The sequence below is a fragment of the Scatophagus argus genome, chromosome 6 (assembly GCF_020382885.2).
Source record: "Scatophagus argus isolate fScaArg1 chromosome 6, fScaArg1.pri, whole genome shotgun sequence".
Classification (NCBI taxonomy): Eukaryota; Metazoa; Chordata; class Actinopteri; family Scatophagidae; genus Scatophagus; species Scatophagus argus.
Window position 1 is genome coordinate 18,582,546 of NC_058498.1, and position 23,676 is coordinate 18,606,221.

General features: G+C 43.0%; 2 protein-coding genes across 9 annotated transcripts; both read left to right on the forward strand.

Moving 5' to 3' along the window:
* The first annotated feature begins 27 nt into the window (after positions 1-27).
* Positions 28-4,035, forward strand: mettl13 (methyltransferase 13, eEF1A lysine and N-terminal methyltransferase). Of its 2 annotated transcripts, none has more exons than XM_046390608.1 (9): positions 28-306; positions 978-1,250; positions 1,335-1,803; positions 1,906-2,105; positions 2,216-2,405; positions 2,563-2,730; positions 2,873-3,085; positions 3,187-3,318; positions 3,561-4,035. In XM_046390608.1, exons 1-9 carry the CDS (start codon positions 154-156, stop codon positions 3,851-3,853), a joined length of 2,091 nt encoding a protein of 696 aa, XP_046246564.1. In that variant the 5' UTR covers positions 28-153; the 3' UTR covers positions 3,854-4,035. The 2 variants fall into 2 exon arrangements, with proteins under 2 accessions (XP_046246564.1, XP_046246565.1); XM_046390609.1 differs by having other exon boundaries at positions 2,566-2,730.
* Positions 4,036-4,171: 136 nt separating this feature from the next.
* dnm3a (dynamin 3a) lies at positions 4,172-23,137 on the forward strand. 7 transcript variants are annotated; one of them, XM_046390603.1, is made up of 21 exons: positions 4,172-5,037; positions 7,093-7,166; positions 7,534-7,683; positions 7,780-7,983; positions 8,209-8,307; positions 9,015-9,175; positions 9,263-9,405; positions 9,504-9,639; positions 9,806-9,873; positions 10,007-10,145; positions 10,253-10,339; positions 10,456-10,526; positions 10,611-10,671; positions 11,532-11,558; positions 11,964-12,077; positions 16,597-16,706; positions 19,858-19,969; positions 20,589-20,750; positions 21,012-21,235; positions 21,315-21,482; positions 22,740-23,137. In XM_046390603.1, the coding sequence occupies exons 1-21, from the start codon at positions 4,877-4,879 to the stop codon at positions 22,771-22,773; spliced, it is 2,505 nt and encodes an 834-aa protein (XP_046246559.1). In that variant the 5' UTR covers positions 4,172-4,876; the 3' UTR covers positions 22,774-23,137. The 7 variants fall into 7 exon arrangements, 5 of the variants coding, with proteins under 5 accessions (XP_046246559.1, XP_046246560.1, XP_046246561.1 ...); XM_046390604.1 differs by having other exon boundaries at positions 7,534-7,665; XM_046390606.1 differs by having other exon boundaries at positions 4,899-5,037; positions 7,093-7,170.
* The last annotated feature ends 539 nt before the right edge of the window (positions 23,138-23,676 follow it).

Here is a 23,676-nt window from a genome sequence, read left to right on the forward strand (position 1 = left end):
AGCCTTACGTTCGAAAAAAATCATCCAATCATCCAGTGGTGCTGCCATCAATGTTGTCCGGCTTGAAAAGTCAGCGAAGTGCCATGTGGAAAAGCTGCTGTAAACAGATTCTGTTAATGTAAACTGAAACCTTTTGTACTATTATAGCCGACAATGAGTCTTTTACCTCGCACTACGGAGGAGTTCAGCTCCGCAGAGTACTGGGAGAGATTCTTTAAGAAGCGCGGAGAGAAAGCTTTTGAGTGGTACGGAGACTACAACAAACTCTGCGGCGTGCTGCATAAATACATCAAAGTCCAGCATAAGGTAAGGTACCTTAATGAGCAGCTGGATATGCAGCGATATAGCGATAGCACACTGTTAGACAATTCAATACGACATTAGGAATTTGTGTCGACAGTTTGCCCAATATTACTATTTTTCGCTCACTTCTAATATGTATGTTACTTGTATGAATACTTTGCTGGTCTTGTCCATTTAGACTTGTTTTTAATAATAAAAATGCACCTTCTGTCTGATGTAGCGAGTGTTGGAAGAATTTGTCAGATGCTGTCCTGAAATAAAATTAGCAGTACCAAAGTGTAAAATGCTCCATGAGAAAAGAAAGTCCTGCATTCTTAACCAACTAAAATTTGGTACATCAAAATAGGTGCACTTTAAGTATGGAAAGACAAAGTACTGGTCATACAACAGCAGCCTTGCGAGCTCATACTGGCATGTTAATGTGTAAACAGCATTTTTCTGTTCTAGATGTTCGAGGTGAGGCCAGTTTTATCTACTGCATGAACTGTTGCGTTGTTAAATCTACAAAAATGCATCATATTTTAGAGGTGCATCATCTGTATTTCATTTTTTAATCTACAATATAGCCAGCATCTTTATCTGTCAAAAATAATACTTAAGTAAAACCAAAGCTAAGTTATTTTCAGTGATGACAGTAACTGTTTTTAACAGTGTTTTGTACTTCTGTCCTTCAGGTATTGGTGGTTGGTTGTGGTAACTCTGAACTGAGTGAACAGCTGTATGATGTTGGCTACAAACATCTAACTAATATCGACATCAGTGAGACGGTGGTGACCCATATGAACCAGCGAAATGCTGAGCGCCGGCCGGGCCTGACCTTCCAGCAGGTGGATGCAACACAAACTCCATATGAGGATGCCAGCTACCAGGCTGCTCTGGACAAGGGTACACTGGATGCCATGGCATCAGAAGAAGAAGGAGCCCTGGCGAGGAACATGCTCACTGAGGTGAGTAACCAGGGGGTCAGAGTGTGCACACACCATATGTGTTTTTCCTCAAGCAGTACGTAATAGTGTTGTTGTGTCTTGCAGGTGGGGCGTGTGCTAAGTGTTGGGGGCCGATATGTCTGTGTGACATTGGCTCAGGAGAGTGTGATCAAGTTGGCTGTGGAGCACTTTGTTCAGTTGGGGTGGGCGGTGAGGCTCCATTGCCTGCAGGCGGAAAGTGGGAGAGAGGAGGAGTCCTTTGCTCTGCCTGTCTTTGTTCTGGTCTGCACCAAGTTTCGTCAGCCTATGCCGACGCCTGTCCTGGAGACGTGTGTTGGGGAAGATGGAGCACCTACTCGTCTCACGCAGGTAGCAGAGTTGTTGTCAGTGGTGAGGGAGCATCAGGCTTACTCTGTCTTGAAAAAAAGGCTCCGTACAAGCACAGACCCCAGCTCGGATGTCTCACTCACTCTCTGCCACGCCAAGACTGGCCTTCCCAGATACACTCTCACAGTGCAAGACTCTCCCCCAGGTGCCAAGGTGCCAAGATCAAACCAGTTTGCTATTTTTATTGGTGAGCGCTCTTGTTATCTGGTCATGTTTCTACCTTTCTATGTAAGTCACACTGGTTGTATTTTGCTGATTTTTTTTTTTAACCCCTTGCTTATCCTGCCAGTGCCTCAAGGCAGTGAGACAGCTTGGCTCTACAGCTCCTGTGAGGGTCGACGGCAGCTGGCAGCTAGTGCTAATTTCCGACGTCTGGTTATTGTGGCAATGCACAGGAATCAGGAGTACACAGACATGCAGGCTGTCCAGTCAGAACTTTCACCAGTGGTAATGGACCTGGCTCCCCCGGGTATGCCAGCCAACCAGCAGGTAAACGTTTGCAAGTTTTCCTTTTAGAGATGATCTTTAGTACAGTAGAATATTGCTTGTTGCAAACATGTGCTTCTGTGTATTTATTTGAGCTCTCTATCCCTATTCAGGTTCCATTTCTGTCAGTTGGAGGTGACCTGGGTTGGCGAGAGGAGGTCAGCAGGGGTGTGAGTGAGCTGAGTGGGGAGTATTGTGTGGAGAATGTCAAAGGAGAAGATGGAGAACTGTATCGGAGACTCATTTTCCTGTCTAATTCTGCCCTCATCCAATCAGAGAGCCGTCTTTTCCCTTCAAATACTGGTCAATACTTTTTCCTTCTTCTCTGTAATTTGCTGTGCTGGGGAGCTGTCATGTAGTCCATCTTTGTTTTGCAATCAGTTATGCAGTATACAGTATAGTATTATAATTGTTCATTTTAGATGTAGATTGATGAAATGAATGAATATTTATGTCCCAGCAGCATCCAGTCACAAGAAGAAAAACAAAAAGAAGGTCAAGCCAGCTGTTGTTCCAACAACATCCTCAGCCTCTCTGTCAGTGGATAGTGGCTTCCTCTGCTGCGCTCACCATGAAGTTATGGTGGCAGGCCTTGCCATGCTTGGGGTAGGCATGCCACAGAACAAAGGTCAGTTCAGACCTGTTTTGTACAGTCTAGTCTGTTGTTGCTTGTTTGATGGTTTCTTTGTGCTGTTTTTATGGTCTTATCTTCAACCATTTTTATTGAGCTTTACCTGTGACTTTTTCATCTTCTCTGTCGTGCTTCTCAGATGTTCCAGTGTCAGTGCTTGTGGTAGGACTTGGCGGAGGAGGCTTGTCTCAGTTTCTACGAGACTTTGTGCCCAATGTTACTGTTGAGGTTGTAGAACTAGACCCTGTTGTGATGGAGGTGGCAAAGGAATGGTTCGGATTCCGACCAGATGATCGTTTGACTGTCACTCTTGGAGATGGGCTTGAACGCATCTGTGCCCTGGAGAAAGAAGGTTAGTGAAGGAGGAATTAATCAAAGGGCAGTTAAAAGTAAGACTACACCAGTGAATATATTAACAATGCCAAGAAATGACTTTTTTTTTTTTTTTTGTAGGTGGTCGTTTGTTTGATGTCATCATGTTTGATGTAGATAATAAAGATAGTACTGTGGGTATGAGCTGTCCTCCTGCCGCCTTTGTGGAAGCCTCAATCCTGCAGAAAGTCTGCCATTTGCTAACCCCCAGAGGTACAGTATAACAGTTTATTTCCCTTTATCTGCAGGAATTGGTTATGTTTCCAAGAAAATAATGATAATAAATGCGTGAATTTGTTGCAGAGAACACATAGACACTTAATAAACATAACAAAAACCATAATCTCCTTACATGCGCATAAATCTTATTTTTTGTTTGAAATATTTAATCACAGTTGTGTGATTTATCTACATACACTCCTCTCTCCCTTGTCCATCTCTCTCTGCTGAACCAGGTGTATTCATACTGAACCTTGTATGTCGTGACACGGTCTTGAGGAAAAGTGTGTTGGAGCGTGTGAGCTCCGTGTTTCCCGCCATCCTCTCTAAAAAGATCGAAGGGGAGGTTAACGAAGTCCTTCTGTGCTCTCGTGGAGAAAATGAGACACCGGACGCCGCTCACATCCTTTCATCTCTGAACCACGCCGCCAAGAGTCTGCAGAGTGTGTTGTGCTCCAGCAGGACTGGAACCAGCAGCAGCCCACACATAGACATTGCAGAGTTGTTGAAAAACCTGAAAGTAGAGTAGAGTTTCTTTGTGACCAGGGGGATGAAATTTAATCATGTGTTTAGACTGTTTGGAAAAAATATGGCGAAGATCCCAAAATATGAGAGTGCTTTGACTTTGCCATTCAGTGCAATGTAATGAAAAAAGTATTATTATGTATATTATAAACAATGAAAAGTAAAGAACATTTTATCTTAACATCATAATGTGCTTCTACTAGCATGAGTTCCAAGTGCCAGTAGATATTTGAATGTTCATTGTCGTTACTGCATTATTTCGCCAATGAATGCAGCCTTCAGTTTCTCTTTCACTTGCTTCGGTTCTCCAGTGTAGTACACGGTGATCACTCCCTTATTGCCAAGGAATCCAGGCGTGTTATTTACAGTAGATGAGTCTTCCACTCTGGTTTTAGTTACAGTGTTTATAGGACCGGGCGGAGCCCTGCCCTCGTTGGATGCGTTACATTTCAAATAGCTGTAGGCTTGAGGAGTGAATGCCCGCACGTTGTCAGATAAGTCGGAGTACTTTCATAATTGGCTATGTAGTTTGTCTATCTTGGGGATTGCCGAGCTAAACTTGCGGATTGCCACGCATGCGCAGAAACGTTTATTCCGTTAGCTGTCAGAATGTTTTCCTCCCGTCTATGGACCAAACTGAACGGGGCGACCAGCGGTTAGCTCCTTAAATGTGTCCAGAGTTGAAGGGAAACAACTCAACTGCAAAGCTTTTGGAGTTTTAAAAGAAGAATAATGTATACAACGAGCTGTTTTCTGTGGTCTGTGAGTACAAACTTGGACACTATCGTCTTTTCCAGACACTATCGCGGTAACGTAACTAACCGCTGCTGAACTTGTGGACCTTTAAAAGTTTGCACCGTCCTTTAAGAAGAGTATCGTTACAGGTTTTGTCCTTATCAGTGATGAAGACAGCAAACTTGTAAGTAAGTCTTAACGATGGTAGCTTCTTTACTGACTGGCGTAGCCTAGAACCTGAGGAAAAGAGGACTTCGAGGAGCCGGACAGGTAGCCCGCCTGCACCGTTGCGATGGGCAACCGCGGGATGGAGGATCTTATCCCGCTAGTCAACCGCCTACAAGACGCCCTGAGCACCGTGGGACAGAGCTGCAGCCTCTGTCTGCCCCAGATCGCTGTGGTGGGCGGCCAAAGCGCAGGCAAGAGCTCCGTCCTGGAAAACTTTGTGGGCAGGTAAGCCCCTCACAATGAACTCTGATTGAACTGTACAACACTGAGCATTATCAACTTACACAATCCCTCACTGTAGATGGATAAGATTCAAATATCACAAAGGCATTCTTACTAATAAAACACTCTTTATCTGGGTTTTACGAATGGTTGGTATTTCATTTATTGACATTAATGAGCAATTTACTGATTCTTCCTAGATCACTTGAAACGATTAATAAGGAGAACCTCTGCTTTTCCCTAGTTGTGTTCACTCTCAAATGGCTATAAAGAAAGAAACCAGAAATGAAAATTTACACATGGATTACCTTTAACACAACAGTAATAATAAACACTGGCTAATAGTTGTTTTTCACAACCTGGTTGTCCAAAAAATGGTGTAATTATTGGCTTATAACTAATCTCACAAGTATTAGTAAATGATTTACTAACCATTAATAAAGTCATACCTTACCACTTATAAACACCTCAGTTTTAAAATGTATAAAATCTCTTTTCTTGGTAAGTGACTTGGTAAGTCTTGTGAGTGAATGACTTGAATTTTTCAAAATCCAGTTGTTATAAAAAACTTTAAAATGTACATCATTATCAGTGAAGATGTCATTCTTGATGTCTATATTTTATGAAGTTAGGACCCATCAAAATGTGAATTTGTATTATACTGCTGTTTGTTTGTGATGCTAAAAGCCATCGCAACTGTGATTCAGGGGCTGGAACAAGCTCATTACACAAGGATCTGTGTTCCACTGAACTGAAACCAGGACTTCAGGCAAATACTGTAACCAATTACAACGTCTCCCCTTGAGCCTCCATGCCGCACTGGTGATATGGCTTGAGTTGCTGTTCTGAAGTGGTGAATGCCGGAGGTGCCAGTGTCTGTGTGACAGTACACAGTACAGCCCCTTATCTCAGTGATGGGCTGTGAAGGTGTAGATAAAGGGGAGGAGATTAACATAATGGAATCAGCATTCTTTTAGTTAGCCTATAAGTTCTTTAGTCAACCAAAAGCAAACTTTGTTGAATTCACATGCTGTTCTGACCTTTAACAGACTTGAAGGGCTTAAAAACTGCAACCTACAGGCTATGCGTGGCAGAATGGTTGGTGCGCTCACCCTGTGAACAGAGGGTTGGGCTACCTTTGTGGTGGCAGTGTCTGTGGGTTCTTGTCTGGCCTGTGGTCCTTTGCTGCGTGTCTTCCCCTCTCTCGCCCCCCATTTTCTGTTGTTCTCTCTGGCTGTGCTATCCAGTAAAGGCATAAAATGCCCAAAACAATTATAAGTATTATCATTATTATTATAATTAGCCTTTATATGAATAACAGGGTTGTTTTGGTAGAGTTTAAATGTAACTTTCGATTTGTGACAGGGAAACTAAGTACTTCCATCCTGTCAGACAAGAATGCTAGTAGTTTCCTAGTGTCAAGACAGCGGAGGTCTGTTACCTATGTGTTGTCCAGAGAGTCGAGCCACCCAGGTTAGAATATGTAGTATGTACGATAGAAGACGGTTAATGCTTTCTTCCCTGAGTGTGTATTAATATTTTATCACAGACCTTGATTCTTTGTCTCAACTACGACTGTGTTGTGACATGCCTTCTGTGGGGGACTGTGCCAGCTTTTTGATGTAGGACAGGATGCAGTAAAACAAACTTCCTGAATCTGGTTTTAATAGGAAAGAGGAGGATTTTTTTTCCTGTGCATTGTGCTTCTTTATAGTTAAGACTACATTTAGCTTTTAGTCCTTATATATCTGGTAGGACTGATCATATGACAAAGATATTCTTAGCCTTGCTCATGAACTTGCTCATATTTTGGATAGTATGGCAAGTAGAATTACTGTACAGCTGACTGTTAGAGCTCACAGTGCTTTGCTGGGCATTATTAGAAAGCTATATATATGTTTAATGTAACTTTCTTATCTATGCATGTACAATTAAATGAAGTGTGTTAAGCTGTTTCAGACTAGATGCAAGTTTGCACTGACATTGTGCAGTGGTAGTTTGTATTTGTGTATGTGTTTGTGTATATCCTTGGCCTATTCAGTCTTTCTTCTCCAATAGGGACTTCCTTCCACGGGGTTCAGGAATCGTCACTCGCAGACCTTTAATCCTCCAGCTGCTTAATGGTGACACGGGTAGGTAGGGAACACTCATATTCACCCATCCAGCCTCTGTGTTCTTTGCCGTTATTAAGATGGTATTTAAAGCTGCCACCAGATGGCAGTGCGATATTTTACAATGGCAGAGCTTGTCTGACGCGATAGTTGTCATCTTGTGCTCATAACTGTTAAATTCCATCCTGTACTTGTTTGGCTCTCTTGCTTCTGTTTCAGAGAAGCAAAGTGGGTAGGATGTACAACATTTGCATTACCTAAAAAATCATTTCAATAAAAGGGCATTTAATTGTGCCACAAGTGAGAAACTTGGCCCTCCAACATTAAGATCATATTAAGTATCTATCACGTCTTTCTTTCTTTCTAACTCACGTCTTTGTCCCTCCAGAGTACGGTGAATTTCTCCACCGTAAGGGACAGAAGTTCGCAGACTTTAATGAGATCTGCCAGGAGATTGAGGCGGAGACACGCAGACTCACAGGATCCAATAAAGGCATCTCCCCTGTCCCCATCAACCTACGTATTTATTCACCACACGGTAACACAGAGTGAATTTGTTTGTGCTCGACATAATCATCCACTGATGTATGGCCTGTGTATTTATCTGTACACTTCTGCATGTGTGTGTCTGAAGTGCTGGACCTGACTCTTGTGGACCTGCCTGGTATCACCAAGGTGCCTGTAGGTGACCAGCCAGCAGACATAGAGTACCAGATACGAGACATGATCATGCAGTATATCTGTAAGGAAAACTGTCTCATCCTGGCTGTCACGCCAGCCAACACTGACCTTGCCAACTCTGATGCACTCAAACTGGCCAAAGATGTTGACCCACAGGGTAAGCCACCTGATTTTGATAGACTAGTAACTCTGATAGTACTGTCAGAGTTTTATTTACATGTCCAGGGAGTATGGCTCAATACTGATGTCTGAGAACTTAGTTATTACATTATTATAATGAAAATGTTTTGAAGGGGGTGCCGGATATTATCCATATTTACATGGGTTTTGAAATCACCTTTGTAGACTATAGCATTTCTTCTACTCTATATCTTCCTTTCAGGCCTCCGGACAATTGGTGTAATCACTAAACTGGACCTGATGGATGAAGGAACAGATGCTCGGGAAATACTAGAGAACAGGTTGCTTCCCCTGCGCAGAGGTGTGCTTCTTGATTTTGTGGGTGTGTGTGTGTTGAGGCACCTAGGTGTAATGTTGGCTCTGACATTATGATTGTGTCTGCAATCAGAAACTCAGTCTCAGTCCTCAGTCTCTCTGTTTTTTCACATTCTCTTTGTCAAGCTCTTTCTTTTTTGTTTCCTTTTGTTGAGTACCTTCCTGTTTACACTTTTGTTCTTCTGTGTATGTATATGAGAGATAGATAGAAAAACAGGTAATGTTAATGGTCATTAAAAGTGTGTGTGTGTCTATCTGTCTGTCTGCTAGCAGGGTAGTGACCTCCTGTGACAGTGTACAGACTGTGTAAAGCATCACCAGGTGCTGGCTCCTTCATGCTTCTCCTACAGCACTAATGCATTAGCCATGGAAGCCCACTGGAATAACAGCTCTAGTAGCAGCCTAGAGCTGAGGCATTAGATATGGAGCCTGGTGCTATTACCTGTATTAGTGTACTGAATAGGGAGATTTGGCCTGCTCTATACCACATGTTCTGCTGTTGCACAAACATATTTGTTTCCTGCTGGAATGCCTACAGTCTTAATTGCAAATGGCGGTCTGGGAAGAGTTCCCAAGGACACGTCAGAAAGTCCAAGCTGATTCTTACATCAGAGTCCTCCTTCCTCCTAGCACATTTTCTTCCCCGCAATGATCACATGCTCTTCATTTTCCTTCTCATCTCTTCCTCCCCAGGTTACATAGGGGTGGTGAATCGTAGTCAGAAGGACATCGATGGGAAAAAGGATATTCAAGCAGCTCTGCTTGCAGAGCAGAAGTTCTTCCTGTCCCATCCGGCTTACAGACACATGTCTGAAAGAATGGGCACTCCATATTTGCAAAGAATACTTAACCAGGTTAAAAAAGCACACACACACACACCCTCATGTAGAGAAGTAAATACATTGTGTGTATGTATTGTTACTGTTGATGTTTGTTTGCAGCAACTGACAAACCACATTCGGGACACTTTGCCTGCCTTCCGCAGTCATCTGCAGGGTCAGCTTCTGGCCTTGAACAAAGAAGCTGAGGAGTACAGACAGTGTAGTCCCGATGACCCTGCACGCAGGACTAAGACACTGCTACAGTCAGTCAATCACTCTGGATGCGTGTGTACCAGTTTATTGTCTTTTAAATTGTTTATGTGTCACTGTTTCTTCAGGTCTGTGCATTTTTGTCTTCCAGGTTGGTTCAGCGCTTGGCTGTTGACTTTGAGAAGCTAATCGAGGGCTCAGGTGACAAAGTGGACACTGTTAGTCTCTCTGGAGGGGCTAGGATCAACCGAATCTTCCATGAGCGCTTCCCCTATGAACTGGTCAAGGTGTTTACATGTGATTCTGTGTCTGATGTCTTTTGTTTGTCTTTGTGCATACATAGCACTTGTCGCACAGTAGCGCCATGAATGCGGTATGTAGATTAATAATTGTACTGTAATGCTCCTCAGCCAGTTGTTCAACTCTGACTGACAGTGTGCTGTTTGTCTTCAGATTGAGTCTGATGAGATAAAGCTGCGACAGGAGATCAACTATGCTATCAGAAACATCCATGGTGTCAGGTGTTCTTAGCAGATGTTTTTAAATCATTTGTTTATTTTCCCTTATTACATTTTTTGTTCGCTGCAGCTAATCTATATTTTATTTGCTTTTTTTTCCCCTCCCTTTCCTCCATCTGTCTCTCTCTGCTTGTAGGACAGGTCTGTTCACTCCTGACATGGCCTTTGAAGCCATAGTGAAGAGACAGATATCAAGGATAAAGGGGCCATGTGTTAAATTTATTGACATGGTCAGCCAAGAATTAATGACTACCTTGTCCCAGTGTATCAACAAGGTATAAATGAGTGTCTGTCATGTACTTGTGCTTTGCACTGTAGATTTCAGGGTGCCAAAATCGTCTTTTTTATGACTTTTTCTCTATTTTCTCTATTCTCTTTATAGCTCAGTTCTTTTCCCAAACTACAAGATGAGACCGAGAGAATTGTCACTGCTGAAATACAACAGCAAGAGAGCAAATGCAGGGACCAGGTCATTCTCACATAGATGGGTGCTGCACTCACAAATTGATCTCAGATAATTCTACTGGATTGTTAAGCTTAGCTGTGGGTCTGTTTCTCCAGTTAATGTGTGTTTGCTCTGTTCAGGTCTTGTTGCTCATTGACATACAGCTTGCCTACATAAATACTAAACATGAGGATTTCATTGGCTTCACTAAGTGAGTCACCTTAACTATAAAATGAAAAATACATTTTAAATAAAATAAATCATATAAATAACGTGAGCTTCCTCTCTCTGTCAGCGGCCAGCAAGCGCACACCCAAAACAATAGGAGGACTGTTGCAGGGATGGCGGGAAACCAGGTCAGACTTTCTTTCATAATGAGTAAAACATTCATGACCTACAGAGGATGCAATTAACTTTTGATCTACAGTAGTGTCACCGGACCATGTAGCCACCAACTAAATTCCCGGTGATATCCCAAAATCTCAACCATAAAGACCCTTGCTTTATCTCACTTTTAGTTTTGTTTATCGCCCTTCTTATTCAGAATCATCTTTGTCACATTTAAGCAAACAGATATATGCGTAAACGGTTGCATAAATCCTTTAGCGCTAATGGTTCTCTGCCGTACTCAGCATTTGAGTATGCAGGGTTATGATCAAAATTCTTTCCATTCACCTAGTGTTTTTTTTTTTTTTTATTATTTTCGTTTTCTGTGTCACCTTCCCATGTGTTATTCATTAATTGGCATCAAGTCAGCCTTCATAGCTGCAGATAACTGGGAGACTTTAGTGATTTTACTGATCCAGCAGCCAGCCACAGTTGATCTTGGCTTTCCATAGGAATGCTCTCAAGCAGAAAAGGAGCTGTTTTTTGTCTCACTCTGTTATAATTAGCATGTAACATAATATTTACGTGACACAATTGAAAGCAGCAATAATTAAAAACACAATCCCAATATGACTGAGTTTAGTTTGTGACACTGATGTGTGATGATGAGTTTGGTTGAACAGGTTGGTTGTAGATTTTAACCCCACCTTAAAAATGCAGAAATGTTGTCAGTTATTTACAAGTTACTCGTGTTGCTTTGATAGTAGTTTTTAATTTACCATTTATTAATTAGTAAATATCAGTGTCATCAACAAAAATGGAATCTAAACTCCTAATTAAATGAAAACCACCATCTTAATTTCATCCTTTATCTCCTGTTTTTCTCCAGGGTGTGGCCCCTCTTTCCAGTCTAATAGTAGGAGACCAATCTATTTAAGTCAGCTCACTCACTGCTGTCTGTACTGGAAATATTTCTGTTTCTGACTATATTGTTTCTATACTTATTTTGCTTGTTCACTTGTGCGTCTGGTTTAACCACTTATGCCCTTTGGTGGTTAGTAAAATATTTTGGTGATTGTCACATGGCTGCATAATCTATGCAAGACTCTTGAAGCTGCAAAACTCTTTCCCTCCAGTGTCAACTGTTTCTGACCTGTACTCTTACTTTCATCAGCAAGGCCCACTCTCATTGTGAAGCATATGTTGAACACCTTTATGGGAGTTATGCCTTGCTGTCTAATTTCCTGTAAACCTGTCTTCTGAATGCCATTGTGATGGTCTTGTCAGTCCCCTGAGCTCCTTACCTTTGGCTGTTGTGCAGGTCATACGCAAGGGCTGGCTGACCATCAGCAACATTGGCATTATGAAGGGTGGAGCCAAAGAATACTGGTTTATCCTCACTGCAGAGAGTCTGTCTTGGTTCAAGGATGATGAGGTGAGGCATTCACGCATTCATTCACACATGCATGAAACAAGTAGATTATACCAAGACACGTTATAATTTTGGGCAATATTGTAGGCATTTATTAACAAAATTGTGAAGTCAGAACACAACTGTGCACTCATCCAGTGATCACAAGTTTATTAAAACATATCTCAGTTTGTAACAGCTAATAAGGAAGTTGGGAGATAAGGAATGGAGAGTGTTCATTTATTAATATTAATGTCACCATTCCAATAAAACCTCTGCAGTTTACTGAAGTGGAAGAGCTAGTAGCCCTCTGTTCTGATGTCAGTGGGGCTGCCATCTGTCTGCCTGTCTGTGCCTGCTGTACAGGAGCAGAAGGTCTGCACAGCAAGTGTAGACAGGCAGACACACCACAACAGTCTCATCCTGTCACAGTTGATGTCATGGGAAGAGAACAGGGCAAAGTACAGGAAGTGATATCAGATGAAGGGAACACATCTCAATATTGGTATATGGATCCAAACAAGCACCTGAAAACGTTCACAAGTGGATGAAACCATCGTGGGTGAAATAAAGTTGCTGTATGACAGACGTAGTTGAGTGGCTGGGTAGAGACAGAATGTAGGATGCTCTTACAAATAAGTTCTTGTTCTTGGTAAATGCACCAACATCACTTGGAGGCTGAGTTGTGGCTAAAACCAAACAGATATTTTTGACATGACATATAACACCATCAAATGCGAAACTAAAAGAGCATCTTTAATTCTGTTTCTCTGTCCAGCAAACCATTTTTTTCCTTTTCTGTCCTGCCACCTGGATCTGCAACTGAGACCCTCCATTTCACCATTCATTCCTCTGATGCCCCCCCCCCTACCTCCCATTCGTCCTGCTCTCCTCTCACTCTTCCCCTTGCTCCCCCTTTTCTTCCTCTTCTGGGAGTTCAGGCATTTGGAGCAGCTCACTCTGACACAGCTGGAGCTGCCCCAAGCCAAACTAACACACACACACACACACACACACACACACACACACACACACACACACACACACACGCACACATATGCACACAGAGGGACAGACTTGTATATACAGTATACAGTACACGCGCAGAGTCTGATGTAAACAAACTGGCATGCAAATAGTGGAGAAAAATATACACTCACTCAGACAGACACACGGCCACTTTTCATATAAACACTGGATTGCTTGAACACAGTGTTCCCAGACACAGCCCCAGGCACGCATATTGTACACACACAGTGTTATAGGTTTACAAATCAACTCACACATACACACAGACTTAGCACATCTGTGACAAATAATACTAAGACAAGGCAAGCAAATATCTGCTGACCACATCAGAGCAACAATCTTTGGCAGTCTACAAATGAAACAATGAAACACGGATGTTTCACTATAAAGACTGAAGCTATTATGAAGGTTTAAACCTTTTCAGTTCGTTTTGGTTCTGCTCAACAAGTTATCATTTGATCTTTGCACCTCCTCACTACGTTGGAAAGTTTATCAGCTGTGTTTGGAAGGCCTGAGTGCGATGCCAGTCACCCATATTATCACAGAAGATCAGATCTACAGCCACATGCATCTGCGTGTGCACACAATCACACAAGCCAAGCTTCTGCTTCTTCTCTCTTGCAGTTCCCGCTCTCACTCTCCCCGCCCACTCTACCTCCACAGACATTTCTTTTTTCTATTAATTCCTCCCTTTTTATTTTCTCTTTCTTTACCTCTGCTGTCTTTTCCTCCTCCTTTCTCTCCCCCTCTCTGTCTGTCTCCCCCTCTTTTTCTCTCTCCCCTTTCTGTGGTTGGCAGTCTCAGTGGGACTGTGCACATTCCTGGCTGGAAAATCTGAAGCTTTGTCCAAACACCAGCTTCCAAGATCTGCCCAGAGAAATCCCACATGGCTGTTTCTACACTGCAGACCTCCCCTTTTGACTCCCCCTCTCTCCCCTCAACTCCTCCACAGTCTCTCTCACAAACACCCACCCCCCAACCCCATCCAACCTCCCCTCTCCATCCTTGTGTCAATTGCTTCTAGACACTCTAACTTTTTGATGTCTTTAAGGCTGCACAATACATCTCCTTTCTGTGTGTCACAGCAGTTGTGCACTCATACTGAAAGTGCAGCAGTTAGAGTAATCTCCACAGCACACTGAGCAGACATACATTCCTTCACCCTTCAACTGCCAGGGCTCCACCACGCAGTCTGAGGAAAAACAGATGGCTCATGCCTATACGGTTAATCTACATGCTTCCCTCTGTGTGTAGGTGTGTGTGTGTGTGTGAGGCCTGTTCCAAATCTCAAATCCATTAGTCTATAGGAACAGGAGACACAGCTTTAGGCATCGCAGTTCTGAATTATGATACTTCACGACCACCCTGGCGCCATCTGGAATATAACAGGCACGCATATACAGAACAGTGCCTTGATGTCTGTGAACACAAGAGTTATCATATAGATTCACACATCGAAACTCAAAATACGCAGTGAGAGGCTCTCTGAAAAAGAAAAATTGGTTTAGAACTGTGGAAAGTTTCAGTCACAAGTTATGCCTTCTCTTGCTTGAATGTGCTGCACATGAACTTCCTAGTTAATTCAAGGTGACAAATGCTATGAAATGGGAAGTTATTATTCTTAGTATAGACTCAATTACTGTATTTTGAAGAGTTGAAAGCTGGTGATATTGTATGCATATCGAAAGGCATTTGCACCCATTCAAGCAAGAAACATCAGAGAATATTAGCCCCTAGATGCGCTTCAGCATAAAGTACATGCAGGTTTTGACGTTGTCCTGAGTCTTTCTACTGAAGCACTTCCATGCACAGTCTAACCAATGTGCAGACTACTGTACACCAGTAAGATCCTGAACAGGTAGTCTGAACACTGGGATGACGGAGCAGGACCCTTTCTCACTTTCACTTCGGCCTAGCTTTTTCCCCACTCTGGTTGTTTGCTAGCAGTCCAACCCACGGCGGACAGGAATCAGCCAAAGTTTTCCTCTGTCATTCTCTTCTTTCTTATCCTTTCTTGAAGTTGGGTCTCAACACGATGGCTCTCTCATGCACATTGGACATCCACTTCCATGGGTGTTCCTCCACTGGAGATGTTTAGTTTGTCTTGAGTCGAGCGTCTGTAGGGCTGCGTCCCGGTGTAGTATCCAGTCTTGACGTGGCACATTCACTCATTCAGCTCGGGTTCTGCCTCATCACTCGGGGAAGGCGTAAGGAAATTCGGAGAGTGAGAGAAAGAGAGAGAGTCAGGGAGGAACTTAGCAGCCATATATGGGTTGATAGGACCCATGGGGAATCAGCTTTGGAGTGGTCTGCAGTTTCTCCCCACTTCTGCTGCAAACTCTCTCCTGCTTTCTGTGTTCCTCAACCCTTCCTCTTCTACTCTAACAAAATTCACCTCCCTCTATCCACCTCTATCCCTCCTCTTCCTCTCTTCCTCATCCCTACTTTCTATTTCTACCCCATCAGAGCACCCTATACTCTTCCCAGTCTCCTCCCCCTCTGTCTAAAGCGATCCCAGATGTTGCTGTATGAGCGCCAATCGCATTCTGTCATTTTTTTCAGCCTCTGTTACAGGAAGTGGGCCCCTTTGGAAAAAGGAAAGAGGAACGAAGGAAGAGAGTCATAGGGTTCAGGGGAGCACTGAGAGAGGGAAGACCGAAAAGTACTATCGACACAGTTACATCTCATACCACATGTGTGCACAGGCTCAAATGCAGGCATACACTTATGCATCCACACACACACGGACAGTATGCAGAATTTTTAGGACACCCATTTTAGCAGGCATGCTTTAGTTGCCTTGTCTTTCCTTAAACCATGGTTGTTCCTATTGCCAACCTTTCTGGAAGCCCCCTTCTCAAAGGTTAGAGAGAGGGAGCCGGCTGGGGAAGAGGGTTGAGGGGGAAGGGCTTCACTTTAGGAGAAATGTTGTGTTAGAGCTTGAGTCTGAGTAATGACTTTCACATGTGAGCCTGGCCTCTCTCCCTCCTTTTTTTCATACTCCTTCTCTCATTCCCTCCCTCGCTGCTTCATTTCTCTGTACCCTGCCTCCATACTGTCTGGTTCTCCTCACTCTGGCTGCCCCACTCCTCCAACTGTTCTCTGTCATTCATAAGTCCCTGTGGTGATGAGAGACTATAGACTTATGGCATCTCTTTCCCTTTCTCTCTCTCTCTCTCTCTCTCTCTCTCTTCCACTGCCTCACTTGTTAGTGAGTAATTAATGGGAGTCAGTTTAACAGGCAGACATCATCTGATATGTTCCACATCTCCTGTTTGCCGCGCCTTCTGACATTTTTCCTTCTACAGTTCAACTCTCTTGACTTTCTTCTCCAGGGGCCGCCTGGAAAATATTTACTACCAGACATACAACTATTTTAGTTAAAGCCCCCAAGTGAACTGTCTTCAGTTTCTGTTGTTTTTTGCTATCAACACCTGTGTTGCCTCTCTGTGATGTCATATTTTACTCTGCATACCGCTGTCAAATTTTATCTCTCATATTCTGTCTTTTCCAGGAGAAGGAGAAGAAGTACATGCTTCCTCTGGACAACTTAAAGCTCAGAGATGTGGAGAAGGGCTTCATGTCCAGCAAATTTGCCTTTTCTATCTTCAACACAGAGTTAAGGTTTGTGTGTGTAGTTGGAGGCCTGTGTTTGTGTGTGAGTCAGAAAAGGGAGTTCTGTTCTTGTCACCTGTTAGCTGAAATTTTAGTGATATTTTACATTAGTGGACAGAGAAGCAAAGGGAGGAGACACCAGAGTGGTGCTTTGCCCTTCCTTTGACCTCTTCTGTTCAACTTTGCCACCGGACCTGAAAGGATATCCAGTGGGTGCTGCAGTTTTTTTGCCTCCAAGTATATGCCAGGCTGGGCTGGGTTTGGGTTTGCTGGGTTTATGTGTGTGTGAAACAGATTGAAAAAGACAGAGAGACAAAGAGAGAGCATAAGAGAAAGAGAGAGAGTGTTTAGGAGCTGGAGCTGAACCAAAGCCTGACTGATTGTACCAGAGCATGTGGGCTTTGTTTATAATTCTGTGCTATGCTGCATTCGGACACACAGACTGGATTTGCGTGTACATGTGTGTGTGTGCGTCTTTGCCAATGTGTGTGTATGTGTTTGTGTGTGTGTGTATAGACCACAGCATACCGACGGCAGGCTCATTAAGCAGCTAATCAAAGCCAGAGAGCTTGGATCAGAGATGAGGCTGCTCTTGTTTGGAAAGAATTGCTCGACTCACCACAAAAAGGAGAGAGAAAGAAAGAAGAATTGGAAGGGTTGAGAGGAGAAAGAAAACGGGAGAGAGAGTATCAGAACCATTGGCCAGGAATGTGTCAAAATCTGTCCTATGGCGCCCCCCACCCCCCTTCCTGCACTCTCTCTCTCTCTCTCTCTCTGTTTCTCTTTCTGTATTTGCGTGTGTGTGTGTGTGTGTCAGACATTGCAGTGGTTTTGTCCCTGTCTGACAGTAATCAAAAACCTCAGGAAACTCTTCAAATTTAAAGCAGTCAAGGCTCTGTGCAGAAATTCCTCAAGACCAGTGAAAAAACTCACTCTGGCCACGAACTGTGGAGAGGATGGCAAAAGGGACAAGAAAAAGATAATGTTCTGAGTGATAAATCAGCATAGAGAACCACTTTAATGCTTGCCCGTCGGTGTATATGAATGTTAGTGTCCTGATCCTAGTGTAATAGCACTCTAGTATTGTCATCGTTGGCCTGGATCCCTGTCTGTTAGCCACCACACCCTGACTTATTAGCCTCACCCATTCTAGCCCAGCCATAAAATCACAAACTGACAGCCTATTACTTGATCTTTTTGTGTAGCTCTGTGCTGCTGCAATCTATCTCCTTTTTCTCTTTCCATTTATGTTGTCTGTCTCATTCTCACACGCACAAAGGTTTCACATATTTGAGGTTAATTGCTATCCGTGCTGAATGTGAGAAGAGAACAACAAAAGGAGGAAAGAAACAGCCGAGTGATTAAAGAAAAATGCTTAACAGATGGGCTACAGCCTGCTCCAGATCGTTTGCTTGTTTCTTACTTTGCTGCAGTGCCACAGCCAAAGCACAGAGATAGTATGATGGTGTGAAGAAGGAAGTCGGAGGAACGAAGGAGGGGAAAGAGAAGCAAGGGAATGAATAACATTGAGAAAATAGATGATAGAGATAAGGGTATAAGCTGCAGTTTGGGAAGTCATGTCAAGCACAGCAATCGGGGAGAAAAACATGCAGCTGTTTTAGTTTGTGCGTTTGTAGGTGTTTTATGTGTGTATCTGCCTAGCAGCAAGTTCTTGCCTGTCCTCTTAAGAATTGTACCAAATTTGAGGATTTTCCCGAAACTGTGATAGCCTTTTTCCATCAAGCCCCTGCTTTCAGTCTGTGATTCCCAACATGGAGGTGACTTTTGTTGTGACCTTTTACACAAAACCCAATGAGTTGTGTTCCACCTGTGCTAAGTCATTGACACAAGATGCGTCAGTGGGACACGGTTCAGCCAACACACCACTTAAGCAGGTGGCCATTGTTTACATAGCTTACATTAGAACAGGCTGTGACAATTTTACTTTACTTTTATCCAGACAAGACATGTTTTAGAAATGTGTTTATTTTACATAGAGATATTTTCTGTACTTTGCTCTACAAGGCAAACCAATTAAAGAAGCATGACAGCTTTGACCAATAATTAATACATTTTTATTTTATTTTATTATATTTCATTTGTACTATTGTGCAGCATTTACAATGGACAACGGAAAATGGCATGACTCACCCTTAAATTTAATTATTTTCATGCAAAACAAGAAATGAAGCTTTAGAACAAAATCTTTTCTACAAGCTAATCTGAAGATGTAGGAGAGGCGATTATTTTTTCAGGATGATATTTTCCCTCCTCAGTAGATGTGTGCAGGAGCTCAGATGAGTTTATCTGTCCTGAGGATACTGAACAATGTGAATGTGAGAAGACAGCTTGTTGTGTTGTGAGTTGAATGACCAGGAATGCATTCAGTTTCACAAGTTACACACAAAAGTAACCTTGTTTCTATAACATTTGGCTTGTGTAGAAAGTAGGTCAAGAGCTAAGTGAGGAAGGGGGTATTAAGAAATTAAAACACTGAAATCATGCATGTGGTCTTGGTACATACTTTGCTTTGTTGTCTTGTCTAAAGTACACCGTATGTTAACAGATAAGAGGCGATCTGCATCATCTCAAAAGTAACAGCTCAAGATAAGTGATAATTACACTGATTGAAACAGCATGTGTCTGAGAAAACATTGTTTTGCCGGGGACATTTTTTTAGTACTACTTGGGACTGCTTTCCTCTCTTACCACAAGATGTGGAGAAAGACTTGTTTTGTTTCCACTGGAAGTGAACATGGTAAAAAAGAGGAGACAGCATATAGCTAAAAATGACTGAAAACATTGCTCAGCTGAAATTATCCCACGCATTGGGACTCAAATTCTGGCTACATCACCTACACTGAGAAACCAGTAATAACATGTCAGTACTAAAAGGTCAGGGTTCCTATTTTGGATAATACTTTTCACATTTGATCATTCAGCAGAGTGTATGCTAGTGTTACAACCTGTGGATGATTTTGGTATGTACTCTATTTTCTAATGGCGCAAGTAAGGTAACCTTATGGGTCAGTTCCTCGACAGCTTTATTTAAGGTGTGTAAGGTTATGAGTTTATTGCTCTGTATGGTGGAAAGAGTGTTGTAACCCCCTTAGAAGCATAGTTTTTGGAGATGTCTGACAATATTGCACTGAATTTTTAGGAACGTGTATAAGGACTACAAATGCCTGGAGTTGGCCTGTAGCTCTCAGGAGGAGTTGGACAGCTGGAAGGCGTCTCTGCTGCAAGCTGGAGTCTACCCTGAGAAAGTCACCGTTAGTACCCTGCTCCCTGTTTTAACCCTAATTAAGCCAAACTCTGACCACAGTGGCAGTGAGCTGCACCTGCCTGCACGTTACCTTTATGTTACTTGCACTCATAGCGTTTGCTAACCTCAAACCGTAGCCATAACCTCTCGTCCTTGTCTCCATGTTCCCCCTTCTTCTCCCTTGCCAAAACGAAAAAGCAAGCCCCCCCCCCATCCCTTCCATCTCGCTCTGTCGTTGGCTCTTCAGCACAGCATTCTTGGCCCATGATGTCACTGCAATATGTGTGTGTGTTCTAGTCTGTTTCTAATCAGCAGTTCCTTGTCCCTCACCCACTCCCCCTTTTCTTTCTTCTGCCCACTCCCCCTAACCTCCCTCTCTTGTGTTCCCTCTATTCTGCTCTCCCTTTTCCTATCGCAGTGACTCTATACTTCCTCATTACAAGCGTAGAATAGATGAAAAGATATGGAAATACACATTGGACCAATCTTAATTGCTTTGCACATCTGTATTAGCGTTGAATTGCCAGCTGTGTTACATCAGCAGTCACCGTAGTACATTATATCCTTCCCTGAAAACACGGGGACAGTCTGAACAGTTACAGTGTCTCCCAACTTGTTTGTCCCAGGTGGATGGGGAGGAAAATGGAAGTCCTGAAAACTTCACAGACCCCCACCTAGAGCGTCAGGTGGAAACCATTCGGAACCTGGTTGACTCCTACATGAACATCATCTATAAAACCATCAAGGACTTAATGCCAAAGACTGTTATGCACCTCATGATCAACAGCGTAAGCTATCAATACCAGACACTTGATTTTTTTAGTAATTTCAATTATCTTGCTTTAGGTTTTCCCAGCCAGTACCTTGCTTACAGTCCAGCACAAGCCATGTTTCCATTCTCTGCCATACAAACATTCACCACTTGACACTTGAAGATTTTCTCCACACCTATAAGAATTTAGAGTCATAATTCCAAATCAGAATAAAATATCACTTTACAAACTGTAGCATTTTAACTTGTCACAGCTGTTTATAATCCCTCTCTGTAGGTGAAGGAGTTCATTAGCTCTGAGCTCCTGGCCCAGCTCTACGCTCTGGGAGAATGCTCTGCACTGATGGATGAGTCACCAGAGCAGCGGCAGCACCGGGAGGAAGTGCTCCGCAAACACGCTGCTCTGAAGGAGGCCCTTGCTGTCATTGGAAAGATCTCCACCTCTACTTGCACCACCCCTATGCCTCCACCTGTGGACTCTTCCTGGATACAGCCCTCTAGGTACACACATAAACACAATGATGCTTGCATGCAGAAGACAAAAGTTTGGTACCTTAGTCTGTCACTCTTTTCCACTTAGGCTGACACCCCCTACGAAGTCAGTGACCACTGGCAAACCAGTGGTTCGTGGCCACGCCCCGTCTGTTCCTCGAGTGCCTGCTCACACTGGAACCACTGCTTCCACGAGCACTGACGGCCATCAGCAGCTCGCTGGCCAACCCAAACGCCCTCCACCTAGTGTGCCAAGGTGACTCTGAAACTACACAATTAGAGCCTGAACCCTGACCTGTTATATTTTGATGACCTCCAGTCTGTCACTCAAACATGCTCTGGTATATGTGCACACATACACACCTGCATACAAGGAATCAAACCTTGTGCTACAGAGGTAGAGGGGCAGAGGGAGTTGTTATTTGAGCTGGGTGGGGGTCTGCTGGAAAATGTGTTTCTCATATTCTCTTTCCCATCAGCCTCAGTAGACAGGACTTCTCTCTGTGAAGCTTTCTACTGGAGCCAGAGACAACAGGCTGAGCATTCTGTCAAGTTTTTATCCTTCTCTCTGTCCTTCATCCCCCCCCCCCTTTCTACTAGCATGCATTTGTTTTATTGCCTTCCCCAGTTCCCCTCATGCAATGGCTGTTATTTTTTCTCTTTTCCCCCTACTTCTTTTTCTTCTACATTTCTTCACTTCTCCTCTTTCACTGGTTCCTCCCCTGCTTTTGGCCTGTCTCTCCTTTTTCTCTCTGCCTCATTTCCTTTGTGCTCTCCAATGGTTCTTTAGGTTCTTTCCCGCATACAGTCTCCCTCTTTACTTTCCTGACGCCTTACATCCAACTTTATGCTTCTTTTCCTTACTCAGTCTCTCTCTCTCTCCTCCCCTATAGATATACATGGGGCATATATGGACCCCCCCATATTTATTCTCATCATCATACAGTCTGTTGACCCTACAGACAATTAAGTGCGTTAAGATTGTTGAAATATGTGGCACTATGGCAAATTTTAAAAAGAAATCTTTCCAAATGAACTGTGTGTGCTTGAACATTTGGATTTGCTCCTCACTAAGTTGAGCAATATTTCTGCTGCTTTACTTGTGCTGTGGTAATCTCTACAAACCATTGTTTCTCTCTTCTTCTTTCAAACACTTGCAAACCCATATAATTCTCCCTGTAATAATTTTTGGAGGTTTTCACATCTTTCGAGACAAGCCTGTAATCTAGGGGTGAGCAATCAGGTTATGCAATGGGTCAGTTGCTATCTGTTGTTTGTTTCCCGTTTTCTTTAGTTCTACCTTTAAGAAAGCTACAGTTAAAGACAGCAGCTTCTGAGCAAAGTTATCTTGTCCTTCTCAAAACCATGCAAATGAGAAGTTGATAATGAAAGCTTAATTTCAGAAAGAAAGATATGATTAGATGGTCACTGGCTCAAAGATTTTAATGGGTGTTCTGTCTCTATTGTTATGTTAATATTAACATTGTGGTAATATCTTTAATCTGGTCTCCAGGAGGCATCCTCCAGCCATCCCACATGTGAAATAACAGAAGACTTTCTGTTCAGAACTCCATTACCCATCTACCCTGGTGATCCTTCCAGCTGCAGCTGACTGCTACCCTGAGATGCCCAATAACCTGTGTGATGTGTAATCCAGCTGAAGCACTGTGCTGGACTTCTCTCTGTCTCCTCTGGGAGCTGCTGTCTGCAAAATTCACTGAATCTTCGGTCTGTTTTGTACATAATATCACTGACTGTAAAGGCTGGAATGTGCTAGACTGTCTTCTGACTTTTTCTCAAGTGCCTGAACTTTGTGTAAATAAAAATACCAACTTTGAGTTATTCTACTCAAAGAGACTACACATGCACTATTTTTACTCTTTTTAAATAAACAGGTATTTTATTTTTGAACATGTAGCCTGAGTTCTCATTATTTTAAGGTTAGAGATGAAAAAAGAAAAACATTCTTAGCTATGGTGTGTCACGTATTAAATCATGATTTTTCTTTCTCCGTAGCATTTTGAAAAATAGAGAAATAGACGTCTTGGGCTCCCTAACCTAAAAATGTTTGAAGCCCCCCTTTGTGTGTCTTATTGGCAGTATTGTGTATAGTATTATGTCCCCATAAACAAATGAAACATTATCAGAATGGACGGGGGGAATTATAATTTGCAACCGTCCAGTCTCTGACGTTACTGTTACTACGACGCACTTTCCATGTTTGTGGAAGTGTGGTTCTCCGACGAGGGAGGCCACGCACTTACACATAGCTCGACTGAACTCTGTAAAAGTCGGGTTTCATCTGCTGCTAAATGGCGCCACCACCGCAGTCGAAACCAAAGGCAAAGCCCGCCGTCACAGTGCGTGCCAGGCCTCAAAGAAGAGAGCTGAAGGTATGACACCTAGCATCCACTACACACTGCCGTTAGGTGCAGCTACATTCATACCTT